We start from the raw sequence: 16,072 nt of genomic DNA on the forward strand, positions 1-16,072 counted from the left end.
CGCAGTGGAACTGAACCTGGAATCATATGGTTTGGAAGCAAGCTTCTTACCACACAGCCACAGTAATCCCTGGACTGTTGTGGGTGTTACACTCCCCCCTCCCCGCGACAGGTGAACCACGATATGGTGAAGGATTACTGTATACACACACACACACGTGTGCATGTATATACACACACAGACTCACACACATATATATAATGAGGAATTAATAGTGAGAACATTTGATTCAACAAGTTGATGGTAAAAGCTGTTGAGTTTCTGCTTCAATGAAGAAACGAAAGAAGCAACAAGTGGCTGGCAACTTGAATGAGATGACAGCCTGCTGCCATGGCTCCTTTCTTCTTTGCCAGATAAGAAGATTAAAATACAATGATTATGTTGTGGATGATGAAAGTAATGATGATTATGGTAAGAGGTTGAACAGAGCTCTATACCATAACTTCAATAAATTCATTAATTTCACAATTAATTCTATTGACAGAAGTACAAGGAAGGAGAAAGAGAGAGAAAGAATAATATAATAAAAAATGTATACATAGATATATACAGTATGTGTATGTATCTGTCAGATATTTATATATACACACAAGTATGCGTGAGCATCTATCTTTCTGTGAGTGTGAATATGCATACATATATATATATCATGCATGTTTGTATATATATATATATATAATCATCCTATATACTCTCATCAACAGACTATGCTGGCATAGATTGGACAAGTCATCACAGTCCAAGTCAGTTCTTATCTAGAGTTACTACTCTCCCTGATGGGCCATGTTTGCACATGATGTGAACAGAAGAACCAAAAATGAAAGCAAGTGGGAGACTGATGGGAGCAGCAGAGTGGTTGGGATATGATGGTGATGAGAAGAATCAGAATGATGGGTAATGGTTAGAATAGATGATGAATGTCAATACCATGTGCGAATAAAACTGGAGGGTATGGCGAACATGCAGATCTGATCTGATTCTTCAAGATGGGCAAGAAAGCTAAAGGAAGAAAGAGTGGAGAGGGAGGTGTTGAGGGTTGAAAAGGTGAGGAAGTCAGATAAGTCTGGTGATATCTCTAGTTAAACTGGAAGTGTGATCTAGTAGGGAGGAGAAAACCACTACCATCCGCAGTTATACTGACAGTACAGTATGAGAGTTAGTTCAATTATTTGGTCATGGTTTTATGTCAGTCTTTCTGTGTTTGCAGTTTCCTGACTCTAATAAGTGATCTCTTAAAGAGATCACTTATTCAAAAGGACTTTGAAGTGTGCAAAGAATTTGCATTCATTTTCCATGCTGACATAGGTAGGACAATATGACAAGTGTGTGTGTGCATAATTATCTATATGTTTCTGTAGGTGTATGTGTGCATATATGTGTTTGTATTTATAGGTCGGTTCAGAATAACTAAATGGTTAAAAAAATTCACTTGGCAACTATGTGATCCTGGGTACAGTATTTGGGAACATGTCATTTTCTATAGCCTTGGATCAACCTATACCTTCTGAATGAAACTGCTTAGAATCCTGTTGGGTGAATTTTGCTTGTAACTGAAGAGGTTTGGCCTTGTCACACACACTCTCATGCTGATTCTGCCTGAGAATTATGTTATAGATTCAAACATCTGTGGAATATTCAGCTATTGACATGTTAATTCAGGAGCAGAAAATTCAGCTGATTAAATAATTGAATTATTATCATCAAAGGATAGAGATCCACAACTACAGAAGATGGGATAAGCAGAGAGAGAGAGGGGGGCAGGGAGACAGAGAGTTAGGGTGAAGCTTTATTTCTTTGACTTTATTTTTTTATATAAACCTAGGGACAGTAGAGTCACATCTTGATACACAACAGTAGCTGCTATGGAAACCACAGTGATATTTTTTGTTTTATTTCTTCATTATTCATCCTCCACCCAGACTCCTGAGAAGAAAAATATGACCAGACAGAAAGTGTATGAGTATGGATAGTTGGGGTGGGGTGGGGTTGTACAGTGTACAGAGAGAAAGAGTGTGTGTGTGTGTTTGTGTGTGTACAGGAAGGTACATAACAAGTATATTTGAAAGAGTGAGCAACAGTATGTCTGCCAGGGTTAAAATGAGAAATACAAAAGTCATTTCTATGAAAATGCATCCAAAGCTGTGTACGTGCGAGCACGCGCACGCACACACACACACAAGGGATGTGAGCTAGTTCATCATTCTAAACTGTTGCAGCCCAACAAACAGAGGTTGACTGTTTGAAATTGTGACCTCTGTTGTGATGCCCATGCCTTCATAACATCAAGGACAGAGAATAAGATAAAAATGAAAATAATCAAAGGAGACTGAAAAACAGAGTTGATAAAGGAAAGATATTTAGATAGGGGAAATGACGTAGTGGCATTAAGGAAAAAAAATCACATGACTGTAAATAATGAATGGTTTCATATTTAGTCATAGTGAAAAAACAAATAAGAACTATATAAAGCTGTCTCCTTCTCTCTCTCTCTGTAGACTAGGAGATCCTGCTGTAAGAACAATAAGGTTCCTTCCCATCCTCTTTCTGTAAAACGGGAGATCCTTCTGCAAGAGCTATAAAGTTGCATCCCACCCCCCTCTCTCTCTTAAACTAGGAGATCCATTTCTGTGTGTTTTGACAATACAGGATTGAGGAAACCTGTGCTATGTTTCAGGAAACTCACTGAGTGAGCCTTTCTGTGGTCAATCAACCATAGCAGTTAAATCTTTCTCAAATCACACTTTACCTACTGTCCTAGATTAAGGAAGATATATTGGACAATGTGATCACTAATGTGTAAAAAAGATGTGATGATCATAACTGGAAAGCTTTTGATTATAACTCTGGTCTGTCAAAGACTCAACAACAACACAGTGAATGGGCCTGTAACACAAGAAGGAAGGAAAGTAGAGAGAGGGGGGAGGGAGGGAGGGAGGGAGGGAGAGAGAGAGAGAGAGAGAGAGAGAGAGAGAGAGAGAGAGAGAGAGAGAGAGAGAGAGAGAGAAGAATATAGAGCAAAGGAGAATAGAGTAGATTCAATATATTCAAGGGTATACTGGAAAAGAATTTCAATGGATGCAGAGAGTATGAGTCAACTAACTGATGGGTAGATATAGCAAAATACAAAAACTGAGAAAAATGGACAGAGTAACTGACTTAATTTTATAAAACTATTGTATGATTGATAAATTTAATTGATCAATGAATTGAAGAGGAAGAGAGATCAACTAGATCAATGATCAATGAATGAACAGAAAAGGGAATTTACATTTCCAAGATGAGTCAGCTAGATTATATATATATATTATGAGGATGGTGTTGGAGGAATGAGTCAATGTATGGTTGCTAGAGAGATGGGAGATTCAACACATAGAAACCACAACTAGATGGATTTATTAGTGAATGGATCTGGAATAATATCCTGGTGGATGGATGGATGAATGGATAGTTAAAGATATGAGAAAGAGGAAGATGGAGAGAAGGGGGTAAATGCTGAGTCACTAAATATTAAAAAAGGAAAGGAGTTAAAACTATTACACAAGCTTCTTGTTGCCTGGAAGACGATGATGTTAAGATATTTATATCTAGAATCATCTACCAGTCCATAGAACAACAATACATCCAAATGCAATACACCTGTAGAGTTTATGTATGCATGTGTACACACTTACACATGCACAATACATGACAAGGCAATAAAATGGTAGAGTGTGTGTGTGTGTCTTGTGATGTATATTCTACTCTGTGCTCTGAGTCCAAATGCTATAGAAGCCAACTTTACTTTTCATCCTTTCAGGGTTGATAAATAAATACAGTCCAGTATTGGAGTGGGGGGAGGGGCAGTTCTCTCCCTCTCTCCAGGAATCAGCTGTGTCCAGACCTGGATTGCCAGTGCCAGGTTTTAAAAGAGTAAGGGTAAACTGTATGTGACAATGACTATAACTCCATCAGGAGTTGAGAACTGAAGGAAGGATACCACAAAGTTAGAACTAACTCTAACCCAACAATACAGACGTTATTTTTTTCTTTTTTTAGTGGATTTCATCCTTATTGTATTTGAGGTAGCACTTTTGATAATTGATAATATGATCTACACTTACTGACTACAGAAGGATGAAAGTTAAATTGGATCTTGATGAGGTTTTAACTAAAAAAAAATGAAAGAACGTAGTTGAATAGTGCAAACTGTATTATCTGATGCTCTACTGATTCTGCTAAAGAAGCAATATATGAAGTAAAGAAGTAAATATGAATAACTGAAGCTCTTTCATAGTTGAGGTTTATTAAGCTAAGCAGAACACAGTGATGCCAATGTTAAAATATCTGTAGTGATTCTGCATATCTTTGCCCATGTGATGTGGAATAGGTGGTAGTAGTAGGTCATGTTACACAAGTCATTTCATTGGTATTCTAGATTATTAAGGCTATGGGAGTCCACCAGAATAAAATAGTAATGAAAGGGTCCATACATAAAAAATGGTTGAGAACTCCTCTATGTGGCCGTTTAGTTTGCTAGAAATAATAGAAAATCTTTATGCTCCCCCACCACTAAATCACAGTCTGCCATCTTAGAAAAGGACACATTAGCAAATGTGGTCCTGGATTCCCAGCACAAAAGATGTGGTCTAGGGTTGGAATAACTTTGCTCATAGGTCTGCTTGACATTGAACAAACAATCTCACTTTGTTGAGGTACATGGATAAACAGGAGTAAGAGTGAGAGGGATACCATAGATTGTATAAATAGACATGTACACACACACTTTCATTTCCATTGTGGAGTCACTCCAGTCTCTTGTGCAGATATTTACCCAAATTGATATAGCAACATTCAATTGATACAATGTGAACAGAATTAGACAGGCTTGGAGAAGAAGGGTGTGGAAGCTTAAAGACCCTGCAAACGGACAGAGACTTAGAGACAAGTTACTTGAAGCATTTAACGAAATAGAAGGGGATATAGCATCATACAACGTGGAAGACAATTGGAGATTTCTGCGGGACAACCTGTTGAAAGCCACCGACCAGATTTGTGGGTGGTGTAAGGTCCCCTCTCAACCCAGAGTAACGTGGTGGTGGAACAAGGAGGTAGACAGGGCTATTAGACAAAAGAAACAAGCTTGGAAGGACTGGAAGAACGGTGGTAGCAGGGAATTGTACCAATGTGCCAGAAGGGAGGCTAGGCGACAGGTTTATTTAGCCAGAGGGGAAGCAGATAAGGAAAGATTTGCCAATGTTCTGCGCCGTGAGGACCAAAGACTCGAGGTATTTCGTGTTGCAAGACAGTGTAGGAGAGAGAATAGTGATGTTGTAGGAGAGAAATGTGTTCGCATGGATGATGGTACGCTTGCATTAAATGAGGATGCAAAGAAAGAGGTCTGGAGATGCCACTACGATAGATTGCTTAATAAAGAGAATGAATGGGAGAAAGAGAGCCTGCCTTATGTCGACCCAATAGAGGGACCAGCTATCCGAGTTGATAGTACCAGGGTAGATAAAGCAATTAAGAGTATGAAGACCGGGAAAGCCCCCGGCCCATCAGGAATCACTGCAGAGATGCTCAAAATATCTGGCAGTGTTGGCTATAGCCTAGTCACCCGTATTACGAACCAGGTGATACACGAAGGAGTCATACCCTATGACTGGTGTAGCAGCATCATAGTCAACTGCTACAAAGGTAAAGGGGACGCTTTAGATACAAATAATTACAGAGGCATCAAGCTGTTAGATCAGGTTATGAAAGTTACAGAGAGGGTCATAGCCCAACTAATTAGGGAGCGAATCAATTTAGATGAGATGCAGTTTGGGTTCGTGCCAGGTAAAAGCACTACTGATGCCTTATTTCTAGTGAGACAGTTGCAAGAGAAATACCTAGCTAAGGATAAACCTCTGTACCTGGCTTTCGTTGACATGGAGAAAGCCTTTGACAGGGTCCCCCGATCCCTTATCTGGTGGTCAATGAGGAAACTTGGGATAGAAGAATGGCTAGTGAGAGCTGTGCGAGCCATGTACAGAGATGCTGCCAGTAAGGTGAGGGTTGGAAATGAGTACAGCAATGAATTCCGGGTAGAGGTAGGGGTCCACCAAGGTTCCGTCCTCAGCCCCCTATTATTTACCATAGTCCTCCAGGCAATCACAGAGGAGTTCAAGACAGGTTGCCCCTGGGAGCTCCTCTATGCTGATGACCTTGCCCTAATTGCGGAGTCACTATCAGAACTAGAGGAGAAGTTTCAGGTGTGGAAGCAAGGTCTAGAATTGAAGGGCCTTAGAGTCAACCTAGCTAAAACCAAAATCCTAATAAGTAGGAAGGTAGATAAAACACAAACCCCTTCAGGTAGATGGCCCTGCTCAGTATGTAGAAAAGGAGTAGGTAGTAACTCTATAAGATGTACCCGGTGCAAGCTATGGACACATAAGAGGTGCAGCAACATCAAAGGCAGGTTAACTAGCAAGTTAGTTTTTGTTTGTGGCAGATGTTCAGGTGCAATAAAGACTGCAAACAAACAGGAAACAACTTCTATCTCATTCCAGGGTGAAAAACTAGAGGTAGTCGATAGCTTCCGCTATCTGGGCGACCAAGTTGGTGGGTGCGCTGAAAGTGTAGCTGCTAGAATAAGAATAGCCTGGGCAAAGTTTAGAGAGCTCTTACCCCTGCTGGCGACAAAGGGACTCTCACTCAGAGTAAAAGGCAGACTGTATGACGCATGCGTACGAACAACCATGCTACATGGCAGTGAAACATGGGCTGTAACTGCTGAGGACATACGTAAGCTCGCAATGAATGAAGCCAGTATGCTCCGTTGGATGTGTAATGTCAATGTGAATACCCGTCAGAGTGTAAGTATCTTGAGAGAAAAGCTGAACATTAGAAGCATCAGTTGTGGCGTGCAAGAGAGACGATTGCGCTGGTATGGACATGTGGTGAGAATGGAGGAGGATAGCTGCGTGAAAAAGTGCCACACCCTAACAGTTGAGGGAACCCGTGGAAGAGGTAGGCCCAGGAAGACCTGGGCTGAGGTGGTGAGGCAAGACCTTCGTACATTGGGCCTCACCGAGGCGATGACTACGGACTGAGACCTTTGGAAATGGGCTGTGCGTGAGAAGACCCGGCAAGCCAAGTAAGATCGTTGCCAGTGCCCCTGGACTGGTTCTTGTGCGGGTGGCACATGAGATGCACCATTTTGAGCGTGGCCGTTGCCAGTACCGCCTGACTGGCTCCTGTAGGATTTTCGAGCGAGATCGTTGCCAGTGCCCCTGGACTGGCTTGTGCGGGTGGCACATAAAAGACACCATTTCGAGCGTGGCCGTTTTCGTGCGGGTGACACGTAAAAGCACCCACTACACTCTCTGAGTGGTTGGCGTTAGGAAGGGCATCCAGCTGTAGAAACTCTGCCAAATCAGACTGGAGCCTGGTGTTGCCATCCGGTTTCACCAGTCCTCAGTCAAATCATCCAACCCATGCTAGCATGGAAAGCGGACGTTAAACGATGATGATGATGATGATGAACATGTATATATCAGAACTCATGTGTGTGTTTTGAAGGAGACATAAAAGAGAGAGAAACAGAGGCCTATAAATGGAAGTGTTAAAATTATATCGAACTTAATATATTACTACTATCATCATTTTAATGTTCACTTTCCCATGCTTGCATTGGTCAGATGGAATTCACTGAGGCAAATTTTCTATGGTTAGATGCCTTCCCTGTTTCCAAACACAATAATATTTCCCTTTTGCCAGACATGTTTTCATAGAAGTCTAAAAACAAAATAACCAGGCTCGTATGATATCGATGCTTATTTACAACCATTATGAGATGTCAACACAAGGAGATACTAACACTCATACACACCCACATGCACACTAAGCGTCTTTTGGTTTCCTTCCAAATTTATTTACAAGGTTTTGGTCAGCCTGGGGTTATAGTAGAAGACACTTGCCCAAGAGTGAACCCTAAACTATCTGTGCATGAAGCAAGCTTCTTAGTCACATCTGCACCTATATTACTATTTGCAATACATCTAGCTGTTTCGAATACATACATCTAAAGCAGAACTTTTTCAGGAGCACTCAAAATACTATTGTGGATCCCCAATTTATTATTTTCTTATCTGGACTCCCAAAAATTTTATACGGACCTTCATATGGTTGAGAATCACTGAGGTGGTGCTGGAAATTGCCTGTAGCGAATTGTAAAGATGTGTTAACAGATTAAAGGGAGGCAACTTCAGATGAATTCTATTAAACTAAACCAGTGGCTCTCAACCATTTTTCTTTTTTTTTCGCCTATCGATCCCTTTGATTCCTCTTTTGCTTGGGTGAACCCTCAGAACCATTCGATGTTTAAAAAAATCCGATTATATTTTCATAATTAAATATTATTAAGAACTGTATTAAAAAAATTTTAAATACTGTGTGTTGTACAAGTATAAGCAATTTATTGCACATAAATTTTAACAAAACTTATATGGACTTTGCCTTCCATCCTTTTGACGTTGATAAAATAAGTACCAGTTGAACACTGGAGTCAACTGAATTTACTTAGCACCTATCCCCCACCCACCTGCTGGCCTTGTATCAAAATTTGAAATCATTTTTAGGTGGTGAATTGGCAGAATGCTTAATGGCATTTTGTTCAGCTTTATGTTCTGATTTCAAATTCCACTTGGGTCAACTTTACATTTCATCCTTTCGAGGTCAGTAAAATAAGCATTAGTTAATCACAGGGGTTGATGTAATTGACTAGCCTCCTCCCCAAAATTTCAGGCCATGTATCTTATAGTAGAAAGAATTATTACTATTATTAATATTATAATGTTGTATCACAGTTCACCTATCACAGTTTATTATTTAAGCTTACATTGATTCCTCCGTGGTGTTGTTTTGCATTTATAATAAAATAAATATATAAAAATTAAAAAAATATATTCAGTACAGTACTGTCTCTACTTTGTGGATTTTCACCTATTGCGGGGGGTTTTGGAACGTAATGCCTGTGATAGTTGAGGGATTACTGTATTATTATTATTAAGGCGGTGAACTGGTAGAATTGTTAGCACACTGGGCAAGATGCTTAGCAGCTTTTCATCTGCCCTTACGATCTGAATTCAAATTCCGCTGAGGTCAACTTTGCCTTTCATCCTTTTGGGGTCGATAAATTAAGTACCAGTTGAGCACTGGGGTTGATGTAATTGACTTGTCCCCTCTCCCCAAATTTCAGGCCTTGTGCCTATAGTAGAAAGGATTATTATTATTATTATTGTTGTTAAGGCGGCAAGCTAACAGAATCATTAGGGTGCCAGGTAAAATGCTTTGAGGCATTTCGTCCATCTTTACATTCTGACTTCAAATTCCACTATGGTTGACTTTGCCTTTCATCCTTTTGGGGTCAATAAAATAAGTATCAGTTGAGTACTGGGGTCAATGTAAACAACTTACTCTCTCCTCCCAAACTTGTTGGCATTGTGCCAAACTTTGAAACTATTATTATTATCATTGTCGTCGTCATCTCTGAAGGAGATGGAACGGCTTGATATACAGGCAAAATGAATAAATAGCTCAAGAGAAAAATAAATACGTGATTTATTGGAAATAACCAAAGATGAGTCAGTGACTAGCAAACAAAACGGACAGATAACACTACCATATTTATTGGTTGGCAGCCTCACCTATATGTAAAGGCAGCAGTTTTGTGTTATGTAGCTGTGGCTCTTTCTCTCACAACGCTAAGAGATGAAGAGTGGAGAAGATGTAGAACTGCCAGATGTGAATGGAGTTAAAGCAACAAGTGTAGTAGAAGTAGTGGTGGTCGTTGTCATAGTGGTGGTAGTGGTAATAATACTGGTGTTGTTGGTAGTATGTCCTTCACTGATTATAGCAATGGAACCTCAACACAGCTCTCTTGCTCCTTGTATTGAAGTAGATGTAACAACAACAACAACAACAACAACAATAGTGGTGATGATAAGAAGAAGGAGGTGAAGGATGAGTGGGAAACAATGTGGTGACTGTGTCCAGGGCTTATCTTAAGATAATACAGAAATCAAATACACAAGTCTCTCTGCAGACACACACACAGTCTTCAATGTATTCAGTTTTTTTTTTTTTTGTGTGTAAATGGTTTCCTTTGTTCTTAGATTAAGATAATCATATCATCTATACAATTTATGCACACACACACACACACACAAACACACACACAAACACACACAAATATTTGAGGAAATGCGTAGATATATTGTTAACTACATTGCATAAAGAAGTTCTCAGACACAACAACATTTGTAATTGCAGTAGTGGTAGCAGCAGTAGTATTAGTAAATCAGTGACTAAGTGTTGTATATGAAAAGATTATTTATCACAACTACTTTATAAAATAGACTGTGTGCCATACCTCAAAGCAGTGAGATTATGTACACACATTTGATTGTTTTGCTTTCATAAGTATTTTTGAAGAGGTCACTCCAACAGATGTCTACAATATCTCTGATTATACCATTAACATACTAAAGAATACTCAAATGAAATCATTGGAAGCTACAGCCGAAAGACTGTCAGCAGACATCACATTTGCCTGACTGCAAGTCATACAAAATCATTAGAAAGGCAGTCAACAAATTGATGTAACATAGAATATTAACAATATAACAAAGCAACATGTAGTAGATGTACATAATGTTACACACACCAAGAATACAGACGTGTGCCTGGTAGTGGTGGTGGTGCAGAATAAATTCATATAAAATTGTTGAAAACATGATGGTGGTGGTGGTGATGATGTTGATAAATTCTAACATTGACAAAACTACAAATTTCAGAGCAGGAAGTAGAGGGCGGTAGAGTTTATCAACCTCAGTATTTAATGGTTATGCTAGCATGGAAGGCAAACATAAAATGATGATGATGATGAGAAAGATGAAGGGCTAAGTTGATCTCAGTAGGATTTGAATTCAAAATGTAAACAGATGTTTACAATGGTGGTGTCCCAGCATGGCTGCAGCTCTTGAGCTGAAACTAGCAAAAGAGTTAGATGTATTGAAATACCACCATACCACATGGGTCATCTTTAAATGTAACCCTTGGTTTTAATGGCTTCCACAAAGTGGACTTCATTAAAGACAACCAATGGCCTGAAGACAATGATACATCTGGTGGGATTCCTCAGTTTCTCTTTACTGAATTCCAGTCACAAGGCTTGGATTGACCCAGACTTATTTTGCAAGCTATTTACCCAAGGTGCCATACACTAAAATTACACCCAGAGACTTTTGGTTGTTAAATAAACTTCTTAACCACTCAGTTATGAGTGCTTGCACTATAAATGTAAATAAAATCAAACAGAAAATGTAAAACATTTCAAGTTTCCTTCATTTATTAATTACTTAAAATGGGATCTAATGATGGGGGCTCTAACAGATCATGCAAACCTGCTAGAAATAGCAACCAAATTATCTCTTACAGCAGGAAGGAAACATTAGACAATACAATTGTAAATATATAAAAAGACAAATTGATGTAGATTTTGTAAAGTGATGGACTGATTGACCATATGCAAGAGTTTGCTAAAGGATAGGGATTTGCTAATTCTCACCTTGATATAAGACCTGTGTTCCCTTTTTTACCCAACTTCCAATCTTTTCCAATCCTCAAATAATAACCCCAAATAATAACTGGAACAGTTCTAGAGTATTTAAAATAAGTAGGTAGACAACACGCACAAACATGTATATACACATATATACATATGCACATAAATACACAAACATTTATATGCACACACATGTTGATAAATAAAATTAGTCATGTTCAGCCATTTAAAAAAAAATGTTACCAATTCAACGTTAACTGTTAACATGTTTCTCATGGTTAGTTTGTTAAATTGATCTTCAATGACATCAGTGAGTTTTTTAGAGAGAGAGTATTGTTTAAGGAGTAAAGAGTAATAAACACTCGCAGGAATTTGATATATATGCATGCATGTACATACACACACAACATACATACAATATTGTTTAGGAAGTAAGGAGTAATGGACACTTACAGTCATAATATACAGCATCTTCAAAGAGATCCTCATCATAATCCTCGCCATCAATTTGCTCCTCTAAGTAATGCTCTAACTCCCCTCGTAAACCTCTGTACAATTCTCTGCGTAAATCATCGTTTAAACACTTTTCTAACTCCTCCTCCTCCAGAACTTAAGGGGTAAAATGAAGAATGAGGGAGAAAGATGAAACAATGAGGTTGTGGAATGTAATCAGAACAATGATGGTGGATGGGAAATAAAATGAAAGGATGTTAATAGTAGTTTATTCCTTTCAAGTCATATTAATGGCAGTTGCCCCTTGCAAGTGGTATTTAAAAGCATCATATGTAGAGTAATAAATAGTCTTTCTAAATTCTGGGTGACTTTTAATAGTCAATGCTTACTCAGTGCTAGTTGAAAGGTATTCAGTAGTTGATAGATAAAAAATCTTATTCCTGAAGAAGGCACTAGTCTATTGCATAGATAACATAATTACAGTCTGTTCTCAACAGCCACAACTGTTGAAGAATAAAGTGTTGAGATATCTGCAGTAATTTCAAACTGATAATCTTAGAACAGGTAATCCAATACCTTACCCTCCTTGACCATTTTTGGTTGGATTTTAAGGAAACAGGTTCAGGGCTCACTTCAAGATTTGAGTCACAAAAGAATAATAAAGAGGTAGAGTTAATTAGATACTAAACAGGATTAAGAGAGAACACACATACACAAGAAATTAAGATAAACAACAAGTTTATAATATTAGTTCCTACATATGTTTCACCATTATGGTTGTTTGGAATCATTCATTGGGTGTTCCAAGAGAATTTGGGTGCTTAACCAGAATGGATCATCAGGGAATACTTTATTGCATTAAGTTTTCTCTGTAACCCAATGCAGGGTTCTAAACAACAATAATGGCAAAATTGTTTATCTTAATTTCTCCTACATTTGCTATTTCATAACTAGTAATACTATTCAGTATAGGAGTTACTTAACCACTATACTGAAAACAGACTGGAATACGATAATCTACAAGGAGCACTAAACTTTTCTCACTGTATTGTGTGTTTGTTTCTTCTTTGCATCTGTTATTTTATTATTGGTCTCTTATATAAATGAAGACATATTCTTTAGTTTGCTGCTTATCTTGACATGAAATGAGAAGATACATAGTGGAACTGTTATTTTAACGAGTTATATCTATTTATCACCCGAAGAGATACATCTGTACTGTCAGATGCTCCTGAACCAGTTATTAAGTATCCCACTTGTGAGGGATCGATGCTAGATGAGTTGAAACAATTGTAGTGATGAATAAAAATTCATGCATCTTCCATTCACTATATATATATATATATATATATATATATATATATATATATATATATATATATATTATATACAAGGGGATACCCAAAAGAAACCAGAATTTTGCAATATTATTTTATCCACTTAGTTTTACATGTTTACACTTTTATCGTCTTCAAAATATTCTCCATTTGAAGCAATGCATCGGTCCAGACACATTTTCCATTGTTCAAAGCTGTGCTGGAATTCTTGCAAAGTGATGCTTTTTAATGCCTCTGTCGTTTCTTCTTCATCTCTTCCACATCTGCAAATTCTGTAGCACCAGCTTTCATCACGAGTGATGACCTTCAGAAAAAGGTCCAGATCAATTTCCAACTGTTCTTTCAGTTCACGACACACATTCAGTCATGACTTTTGACCTACTGTGAACAAACGAGGCACAAATTTTCCTGCAACTCTTTTCATTCGCAATTCCTTGCTCAAAATTCGTTGGCAGGAGCTCCAGGACACACTAGTCATATCAAAAAGTTTGTCAATTATCCAAGATCAGTTCATGAATTTTCATGATATTTCCATTCATTCGGGAGGTCAACAGATGCCCTGAACAAAGTTGGTTTTCAAGTGACAAGTGACCATTCCTAAAGAATGAAAACAACTTGTAAACTTGTGTTTTGCTTATGGCAGCATCCTTGTAAGCTGTTTGTAGCATGTCAACTGTTTTAGCTGCCGTTTTCCCCAGCAAAAAACAGAATTTCATGGAAGCATGCTTTTCCTTTGTTTCAGCCATCACAAAAATTGATGAACAAAGACACATTATGTGGCAGTACAATTGCAACTGTGGTTGGCAGATTGATGCTAGAGGGTTGCATCAAGTAGCTTTTAGCAATGAAAGACTGAACTACAATGGGCTTGTCCCACAGAGAACATTTCCAGTTGCTTTTGGGTACCTCCTCGTATATACACAAACACACACACATGTCTATATTCCATTTGCCAGCATGGGTTCCTCTTAAATAGTTGTTAAATATATTAGAAACAGCAGCTAAATATCCCTTTCATCTTAATAAAAAAAGACACATTGGACAATGTAATCCAAATACACAATATCTGAAATAAATGATGGATCGGTTAAAGCTTGAACAGTTTTGATCAAAGATCTGCTTGATCAAGGCTGGCCTGGGGTTAAATAAGACCAGCACCATAGAGTAAAGTTATAATTTCTAAACAATGTCTGGACATGTAGAACATGTGACTTGAGACTCTATAGCCCTAATGTTGAGTCATGAATAATGCGATCTTTTCAATGAAATTGTGGGATAAAAATTTCTAAGGATACAGAGTGTAAATCACCTTTTATTTAAAATGTCTATGATGGATTGGTCAAAGAGGATGAGTTCCTTTTAAATGATGTCAGTAATCCTCTGACAGACTCTGTTAAAGGTGGCAGTATTAAAATGGGTGATGAGTGCAGCCTACTCATTACTGTAGAAGTGAAGAAAGAATAATTGACACATTTATACCGTGTCTTTCTGATAATATTTCATATATGTTGTGTCTTTCTAAAGCATTTAAATGAGAATGAGTTTTACGAATGATTGGAGTGGGAGAAAGATGAAATATATGAGAAGAGGAGTTGTTAATACAATTATATTTAGATTATTAATCTTTACAGATGAAACCTTATTTATATTTGCACTACTTTTTAATTAGTTTCCTGTCATTATCATCAGATGTTATATTCCTGGATGTGCACATAGTACCAGACTTGATCCAAATAAGGAAAGTAGCATTTTTAAGCCACTGATGCATGTATAATTTGAGACTATATGTATCCATGAATAATACACCTGATGACAACCGAAGAATAAACTGATGTAGAGTAGATGTAAATATATTGTTTAAAATGTCCTATCTTAAAAGAGTTTAATAGTTAGGAAAATTATAATCTTGTGTCAGAAAAATGTTCAAGACAGAGAAGAGGAAGACAGTTCCAGTGTGACTCATTGACTAGCAGATATTGAGAGGGTCTATTTACAGTCATTATAATGTTAGAGGTAAGTCAATAAAAGCACTTTGATGTCTAAATCTGTTAATAAACTTGGTATTCTAGATTTACCGGAAGGGTTGGTTTTGCTTTTACTTAGTTTTTGAAAGAATAAATAATTCTAACTAATATTTGACTGTTTATTTAGAAACTGTTTTAAATAACATTCAAAGATGATAATAAATAACAGGTGTGAGGGAGAGATGTGTGGAGGAGGAATACATGAGACTTAGATGGAAGGATTTTGGCAAACATGGAGAAAAAGCTTTAAACAAAAACTTCAAAACAAAACAAAAACAAGTGACAAGCATTCAATGAAAAGATGATTATGATAAAGATACAGCTTTAATAAAACAAAAACAAAACAAAAAAATATTTAAATAAATGATGGGGATTATTGCAACATTGAAAAAAAGGAGGAAATATTTGGTGAAAGTTTGCTATTACTTGTTTTATGAATTTTATTATTTTTGTCTTATTGAAACTGTTAATTTTTTAATTGGGTTCAAATATTGTTGTTGTTTGCACCGAGATCAGTCCTTACTGAACACACTTTGATTTAAAAGTATTCCAGCTAGTCTATTATTATTATTATTAATTTTTTCGGCCTAATAATAGATTTTGTTCTAGACATCTAGTTAGCATGTGATTTAAGAGAAATTTGGTTGCCATTTTAAGCTAACTGAACAACT

The 16,072-nt window shown here is 37.5% G+C and overlaps 1 protein-coding gene across 6 annotated transcripts in view; it reads right to left on the reverse strand.

Annotated features, from left to right (window-relative positions):
• Positions 1–16,072, reverse strand: part of LOC106868368 (uncharacterized) — a 234,091-nt gene that overhangs the window by 50,707 nt on the left and 167,312 nt on the right. For 2 of the 6 annotated variants that reach the window (XM_089359770.1, XM_089359769.1), the window contains one exon: positions 12,041–12,196. The exons of the other annotated variants lie outside the window; for them this stretch is intronic. In XM_089359770.1, the coding sequence (XP_089215896.1) occupies positions 12,041–12,196 (156 nt within the window). The remainder of the gene's footprint in view (positions 1–12,040; positions 12,197–16,072) is intronic. 6 annotated transcript variants of the gene reach the window in all.

Source organism: Octopus bimaculoides, chromosome 11, assembly GCF_046866305.1.
Source record: "Octopus bimaculoides isolate indiv1 chromosome 11, ASM4686630v1, whole genome shotgun sequence".
Taxonomy (NCBI): Eukaryota; Metazoa; Mollusca; class Cephalopoda; order Octopoda; family Octopodidae; genus Octopus; species Octopus bimaculoides.